This window comes from Papilio xuthus, unplaced genomic scaffold, assembly GCF_000836235.2.
Source record: "Papilio xuthus unplaced genomic scaffold, Pxut_1.1 DF827680.1, whole genome shotgun sequence".
Classification (NCBI taxonomy): domain Eukaryota; kingdom Metazoa; phylum Arthropoda; class Insecta; order Lepidoptera; family Papilionidae; genus Papilio; species Papilio xuthus.
The window spans coordinates 1,620,989-1,629,941 of record NW_013530969.1 but is presented as its reverse complement, the minus strand read 5'-3'; the positions used below and the strand labels follow the sequence as shown (position 1 = coordinate 1,629,941).

General features: G+C 32.4%; 1 protein-coding gene across 1 annotated transcript; it reads left to right on the top strand.

The window, feature by feature from the left end:
• Positions 1-567: 567 nt before the first annotated feature.
• On the top strand, positions 568-3,102 carry LOC106117160 (glutamine--fructose-6-phosphate aminotransferase [isomerizing] 1). Its single transcript, XM_013311291.1, has one exon. The coding sequence runs from the start codon at positions 817-819 to the stop codon at positions 2,839-2,841; it is 2,025 nt and encodes a 674-aa protein (XP_013166745.1). The 5' UTR covers positions 568-816; the 3' UTR covers positions 2,842-3,102.
• Positions 3,103-8,953: the final 5,851 nt, after the last annotated feature.

Genomic DNA, 8,953 nt, shown 5'->3' with positions numbered 1-8,953 from the left:
GGGCATTGCAGGACGGGTGAATATCTACAACGAAAGTAAAGCTTGTCTCAACTGTTTAAACTTTGATATCTCAGACATGTTTGCTGTCATGATAGAAAAGAAGAATAGAGATGTAATTTTACAATCCACTGTTACTCTGTTTTTTGATGAAACTTACCATTTTTTTGAAATATGCGAATAACTCATGATCTTGTATAACCTTAGTATGGTACCCAAATATTTTAAATAAGTCGTAGAAATATCATTTACTAGAATATTTGGTGCAATACCGGAGTTATCAGTGATTTTTTTGCTTGAACCAAATTTTCACGAAAGGGTGTTACGCATTGATATTCAAAAAAAAATTGCTGTTGCTATTATTGTGATAAAAACTTCTGTGGGGTTTCCGTAACATGGCGAGGTGTTTACATTCCTGGAAAACCATAGATTTTGTATGGTTTTTAGTTTGAGCCAAGAATTCAAAGCAATTAGCATTGCTGTCAAACTGACACTTAGATGTCAAAGTATGTTTTTTGACAGTTGACAGCAAAGCACCAACCTAGAACTGTCAGCCCATCGCAGATGTCAATTGCTTTGAATGTATTGAGTGATTATAGACTGGTTTTGCCCCTGCTTGTGCCGATATTTACGCTACTAGGCTGTATCTGCGATAACGAAACATGATGACGTGTGCATGGCCGTAAGTGAAAGTATCTTATTAGTGGTAGGAGTTATTCGAAGGTCTTCGATATCAGTTACACGTTGTATTGCTCACAGTCCACAGTCGTTCGTGGTTTTGTGCACTCGAGTCAACGTATTCGCTCTACTTCGTTAACGATGTGTGGAATATTCGCGTATATTAATCACCTTACACCTAAAACGCGCCGAGAAATTTTGGAACTTCTCGTCAACGGGCTTAAACGTTTGGAATACCGCGGTTATGATTCTGCAGGCGTCGCTGTTGATGCTGCCGATGAAAAAGATATTGCGGTTATTAAAAGAAGCGGGAAAGTAGCGGCACTCGAAGAATTGCTTCAGGAGCGCAGTGTTGAATTGGGTGTAGATGAAAGTGTGGAATCTCATTGTGGTATTGCACATACCCGTTGGGCTACTCATGGAGAACCGAGTGCCATCAATTCGCATCCTCAGCGCTCTGGAGAGGACAATGCGTTTGTTGTCATTCATAATGGAATTATTACTAACTACAAAGCTGTTAAAACTTTCCTGGAGAACAAGGGCTACAGTTTTGAATCCCAGACTGACACGGAGGCTATTGCAAAGTTAGTTCACCACATCTACAGTCAACACAAGGACTACAGCTTCCAGGAATTGGTAGAACAGGTAATTCAACAACTTGAAGGTGCTTTTGCTTTGTGCTTTAAATCACGATACTTTCCTAATGAGTGTGTTGCAACCAGGCGTGGTAGTCCCTTACTAGTTGGGATCAAGACACGTCGCCGGCTCTCCAGTGACCATGTTCCTATCATGTACACTAACAATAAAGCTACCAGGGGAGTTGTACCTTCAGTACCTCGTGTCAACAGTCATGCTCACTTTGAGCCCGAGGAAGAGAGAGATGTGGAGTATTTCTTTGCATCAGATGCCTCAGCAGTCATTGAACACACAAATAAAGTGCTTTATTTTGAAGATGATGATGTTGCTCATATTAAAGATGGTGTCCTTAGCATTCACCGCATGTCAACAAGCAGCAATGACCCACATCAAAGGGAAATATTCACTTTGAAATTAGAGTTGCAACAAATTATGAAAGGAAACTATGAATATTTCATGCAGAAAGAAATTTTTGAGCAATCTGAATCTATTGTGAATACTATGAGAGGACGGTTGAATTTTGCAGATGGCACTGTTACCCTTGGTGGTATTAAAGATTATGTGCCAGAGATAAAGCGCTGCAGACGGCTTATGTTGATAGGATGTGGTACCAGTTACCACAGTGCTGTGGCTACTCGTCAGCTTTTGGAAGAATTGACTGAACTTCCAGTAATGGTAGAGTTAGCTTCTGACTTCTTGGATAGAAACACCCCAGTTTTCAGAGATGATGTGTGCTTCTTCATATCACAATCAGGAGAGACGGCTGATACTTTGATGGCTCTACGTTACTGTAAACGTCATGGCGCTCTTATTGTTGGTATAACAAATACTGTCGGTAGTTCCATTTGCCGTGAATCACATTGTGGTGTTCACATCAACGCTGGTCCTGAAATTGGTGTAGCTTCAACAAAGGCTTATACTTCACAGTTTGTATCACTTGTTATGTTTGCCCTAGTAATAAGTGAAGATCGTATTTCTTTGCAAAAGAGGAGAGCAGACATCATTGCTGGATTGCATGAATTGGACATAAAGATTAAACAAGTATTAGCTTTAGATGACAAAGTGAAAGCTTTAGCTGAGGATCTTTATCGCCAACGATCATTACTCATTATGGGTCGAGGATACAATTTTGCCACCTGTTTGGAAGGTGCTTTAAAAGTTAAAGAATTAACGTACATGCACAGTGAAGGCATCATGGCTGGTGAATTGAAACATGGTCCTCTAGCTCTTATTGATGATTCTATGCCGGTTATGATGATAGTTATGCGTGATCCAGTTTACGTTAAATGCATGAACGCACTACAGCAGGTTACAGCTCGTCAAGGTCGACCTATCGTTGTATGCGAGGAAGGTGATAAAGAAACTATGGATCTTGCTTCACGGTACCTTGAAGTACCGAAAACTGTAGATTGTTTACAGGGTGTCCTTACTGTTATTCCTATGCAGTTGTTGGCCTATCATATAGCTGTGTTGAGAGGATGCAACGTTGATTGTCCAAGAAACCTTGCTAAATCAGTTACTGTAGAGTAAACTTTCAAATTATTGATTTCACGTAGGCGATCTCTTTTTTTTTGTATGTATATAGCATATAAAATGTTTTTTTTATTTCATGTATTTACTATAGTAATGAAATATTAAGTATTGCTTAGAAAATTTAAGATTTCATAAAATTTAACAATTAAAAATTTAGGCTTAAGTTACAAAATCCATTTATGTTAAACATTCCATTGTTGTTATTTAAACAACATTCCATGTTTAATACAAATTAATATGTTTTTGTATCAAAATATTAAGGACTATTCATTGTTAACTGATATCAAATATGATATGTAAATTCCGAACTTCTTTTATTTGATTATTGTCTTTATTGCTGATTTTTTTTAACTTAAAAACTGTATTAATTGATATTCAGTAAAACAAAATACAATCGTTTAATATATTCATGACATAGAAATACTTATTTTTGTAACACAATTATAGGTAAATAAGTTTTGTAAATATGATACTATAGGTATTTAGATATACAATGTAAAGTATATAAGCATTTTCTTGGCAATTCTAGTTCAGTAGACCTAGAATAAAATTATACTCGAAACAATTATTACGTTACTTAACTCATTTATCAAAATTGTTTTGTAAAAAATACTTGTGTAGAGTTATTTTATATTATCATTGGGATGGATATTAAAATACAAAAAATAAATCTGTATATTAGAGTTACTTGTAAGTGGAAACAAGGAAATGTATATGATAAAACACTACTCAATGTACTATGTTATCTATATGAGATTATTTTTATTGTTATCCACTACAGAAATAATATTATGTCGTGCATTTAAATTTAAATGTTTTTGTTTAACTAACAATACCATTTTACGTAAACCTAGCAGTTGCCCGCTATTTCCTCTGCGCGGAATTAAAAATAATAGTATAATAAGTATAGCCAATATCACCCAGGATAATGTAGCTTCCCAACAGTGAAAGATTTTTTCAAATCTGTTCAATAGTTTTGAAGCTTATTCAATGCAAAAAACAACAAACAATTTTTTTCTTTTTTTTATTTGAATAATATTAAGTATTACTTATATCGGTAGGATCAATTACTTTCTTACCATTTTATTGTATTCTTATAATCAGAGATGTACGAGTGTAGAAAAATATACAGTTTTGCATGTGAACACGTATTACGGCATTTTCAAATTATCTCCTAAGCGAGTCGCTAGTCATACAAAATTACTGCTTGGGTTTTTTCAGCATTATTTGGAAGCATTTCAACATATCATTATATAATTATGTTTTGACATTATTTTTTTATATTATTGCTTAATTTTTGTGCACTCCGCTTACTATATTGTTTAGAGTAATTCAATCTTTTATGTGATAGTTATTTTGTTAAGTCAACAATATTTTACGCACATCAGAAGTAGAATTTTTTTTTTGTAAAATCATATATTTTATTTTTTGTTCCTTAAAATTATTTGATGATCTGTACAACAGATAATATTCAAAAGTTATTATTATTATAAATTTATATTTTAATTAGATCTTCATATTTTATAAATATATTCATATTTGAAACTTTGGTGTTTTTTTTTAATTTAACCACTTAATGATTGGCCAAAACTTAATTAATTAACTAGGCCTTATGATGCCTAGTTAATTATTTAAATTAAAAGTGACAAATCCAGTAACCTATTAGTGGGATTTTAAAGTTGAAGTTCATAGTTAATTTATTATGAAATTGCAACTATCTAATTGAAAATAAAAAATGAAAATATTTCTAGCTAATACCAATTAACAGTATTTATTACCTAAAAATGAAAGGCGAGTCCCCTAGCGACCGTGAAGGTTCTGTGACACAACGCTTTGAATTGCGTAAATCACTTATGCATAACTATATACGAACAAATTGGAAAGGTGTTAAACTGTATTCAAATATAAATATGTTAGTGTCTTTATATGTACAATACAAACAAAATAAACAAGTCATCGCTAAAATATTCTTACTCTTGAACGCTAGTATTATTCTATGCAGTTCTTCGGATTTTTAAAGCTGCACTTTAAAAAATGCGTAAAATTATAAGATATTAAAACAAATGTTTCAAATCTCAATTTAAAAGTGATTACATATAATTAAAATTGTACAATTACATAACATAATACCTTTAAAACATTTATTAATGACATTATAATTAAAATGATGTAGATATTATGCAAATAAATTAGTTTATTTCTTCTAGTGTTGCGGATGAATGGTTGTCGTTGATCACCTCCCCCATTCTAAGAAAATTATAAAAAAGCATATTAATAATAGAAAGCTGAGTTATAATCCTAAATCCTTGATAAATCATGCATTAATATTTAAGAATAACTTTGACATCGTAACTGTAACAAGGGACATGTCATGTTTAAATGCCGCTAGAAAAACCGAAAAAAACATCTCCGCATATTACTTTATGCATAAAACTTTTATTTTTTTATAAAGAAACAAAGTTATTTCGCACTAATATGTAGGTAAGGTCCTAAAAATATTTATAAGATTAAATTTAAATAAGTATTCGAAATTGTTTGATTTTGCAGTGAATAATCCACCCAATCAAAATTTAATATTTGATTACTAGAATCAAAAATTCGCAGATACGTGTAAATTAAATTATCTATTAATATTTTTATTGATAATAAACGTTTCATGTTTATTCTTTATCTTATAAAGTCTTTTTCGTAATTGTTTATCCTTTTTGTTTTTCTTTGATATGATTCAATTTACTATAATGCTAAAAGCTTGTATTGAACAATATTTTATACTGATAAGATATTAATTCGTTCATTAAAAAGATTAAATGGCAATATCTATCATCAATTTCCACAAATTTTTGCAATACCTATCTGTAAAGAAGGAAAAATGGCGCCAAAAATCGACGGTTAGGCCATAGACATTATTAGATTTTTGACAATAATATAATTTTCGGTCAAAACAGTTTGCATAAACTTAAAGTAAATAACTTTCGATTATATAAATATGCTTACATTAGAAATTGCAAACTTGCAAGTGTAAATTGAAAATCTGCAACTACTTTTCCTATATTGTAAAATAAACAAATAGATACGATAATTTAACTAAGGTTACATTTGTTTTTGTATATCAAAATTCTTAGAATAAAAAATTACACGGCTCTTATACTTCCGAGAACGGTACACACAAGTTCAGTGATAACAATAAATGTGAGTTTTTTTAATCTAAGATTAAGATGACGACTGCTGAAGATAGATCTATTTAGAGAACAATCTCATTTGAAATGTTGACTAAAACGTTAATGACATCTGTCGGAGTTAAAACATTTCATAATTAAATTTTAGTCCACTATCAGACAATAAAAAATCTTAACAAGAGACTATTTAGTCACTAATTAACGAGTATAGCAGATAAACACTAAGTTACACAATAGTGTATCTAGCAACACCGTAAATCGAATAAAAAGAATGCTATTGTAGTTAGGGAGCCGGTGTAATTACGAAAAGATTGACTAGTGTTGACCTAAATGTGACCTTCACCAATGCACTTTAGTGAGTGGCACATTCCTCTTGGTTCGTGGTGGCCGCGCGCGCTCAAATAATAAGTTGATAAGGTAACGGTGTCCCAAGAAGCCTTGACGAATACTAATTAGCTATTTTCAAATAACCTAATAATAGTTATATTTCAATATTTTTTTATAAGATTTAACGATTTTGCAGGTAATAGCTGTAGGATATTTAAATGTAGCTGACCATATTACAAACTATCAATTTTAAAATTTTATAATGACAAATAAAATAAGCCTCATTTTCACATTTGACCTTAAAAAAAACTAGTTGGCAAATACAGGAACACGACCGAACGATTTAATACATATTTATAATATTGTTTTTCAAACATTAGAAACCTAAAGGTCACTTAAAAGTTGGTTAGACAAGATAAAGTTGTGTTCTATTACCATTTTGTTTAATTTATTAAGAATACTCTATGGTTTTATGCCTGCCAGTATTAGGGTTTGCACTACTGAAATGCAAAAATCCTGTTGCGATCTTAGTTTTTAATTGTAGCTTAGCTTATCTTTAATTGAATTTCAAGTCATCAAATAAATAACAGGACCATTTGAAAAAAAATATTTCAACTTTTTAAAAAGTCCGAAATTAAGGAAGTCGTGCGTAGTGCGAATTCACGGCCATACAAATATCTACTGTTTACAGAATTCTTAATTGATGAAAACGAGCTTCCAGTAGGCAGCTGGTGGATTCCCAAAATACAGCAGATTCTGGTCTATTAATAAATTATGTACACTTTCTTAACATCAAGATAAAATCGAGTGTTGACGTTGTCTGGGATGTTTACTTGATATTGTAAGTTACTAATTTCTATCTATTTTAGCATAATGTATCGAATTTAGAATTAGAAATTAGAAAAAAAGAAAATGCGTACTTCCTTATTTTTAAATATTGCAACGTTTGTAATTCCTGGTTATTTCAATAAGTGATAGTCATTAACATCAGGCTCTAAGTCAGTTGCTCCTTTGTCTTCTACTAAAATATAAGTGAAACTCCGTCGTTTGAATCAACCGACTCACAGTTTAACTTTAACAATATATGACGGTAGATAAGCAAATCAAAGTGCGTACTTAACATAATCTTGTACATTGTAAGCGCATAAATATATTAAGATAATATTGTTCGAGTAATATCAAGGGACATTACCGACTGACGCTTCTACGTTTTAAAAAAGTCCTCTTTAATTAAATTATCTTGGGCAATCAGCTCCTACCCAGCAACCAAGTGTGGGAGTCACAGCCGGAGAATACTTTTTCAAATAAAACATAGTCTTCTTTAACTCATATATTTCCTTTAGAATTGTAAATAACAACTTTTTCAAAAACACCGCTGTTACATTGTCTTTTTCATTCCCCGAATGTCAGAAAAACATGGCCGTCATTCAGACGAGCAATTACAATACTTTTAATTTACGATAACGAAATACCGTCAGATAATTAACATGATAAGTTGAATACTTCTATTTAATATTTGAGAATCAAATATTTAAATAATCTTTTGGATCGGAATACAAATGATTAATGTTGTTATATTAAATAAACAAAAGTGTTATTGACTTATAGCATAGACTAAATAACGTTTTACGTTAAGGAATTACAGAATATATGAAATGGCTTACAGCTCGGCCTTCCTGCTAAAAGCGAGTCCCTTCGCTTGTAGTTATTAAACACTTGTTGAATATACATATAGAATACATCGCTCGATCACAATCGTTAACTGTTTTAACATCAACTTTAAAAAAACTATTAGTTATTTTAATTAAACTAGACTAATAGGTTACCAATTAAATATGAAATTATCAATCGAACAGTAACTTTATAAATTTGAACATTGGCTTTGTACTAGGTCGACCTATATAAATAGGTTAGATCTTTATTTTCATTATTCATCTCCTTCCTCTTTACTATGATCATCTTGAACAATTCAATAAATCCGGTTATTTATGAATGTTGTGAACATCTAATTAAATCTGAATCTTAAAGCATTGCCTTAATCGTCTTCGACTTTTCATCGGATAACTGGACAGAGGTGATCCATTCTTGTTTCCTATCCTCGACAGCCTTGACATAAACACACGTAAGGAATTCAAGTTCAAGTCTCTCAACTGGGTCGCGGCTAAGTGCACCCACATGCGACCTGGTCTCTGACACATTCGAACGAACGCCAGCTAATTCGCCCTTACACGCACCACCGTAGAATTGTGCTCCGGCGGTCATTCAGTCAACATTTCCTTCCACGTTTGAGAAACAGGGCTCCACTGCCACGCAATGATTATTCTTTTATCCCTTTTTAAAAGATTACTTTACTGATCTTCTAATAAAACCTAATATTTAATTAATCTTCCAAAGTATCCAGTGGTCAAGATATCCATCCAGTTCGCGCTGGTTTATAGGTTTAAAAAAAACTCTGATACAGCCTCGGTTCCATGGTAACCAGAATGAACTTCGCTTGCACTCCTAGTCAAGAAAATAAACAGCGTAGAGGAAAAAAAACGACAATTCCTCCGCCACTAAGCCGCTCCAGAACCTTACCAACCACTGCAACTCCTCAGTTACATCCA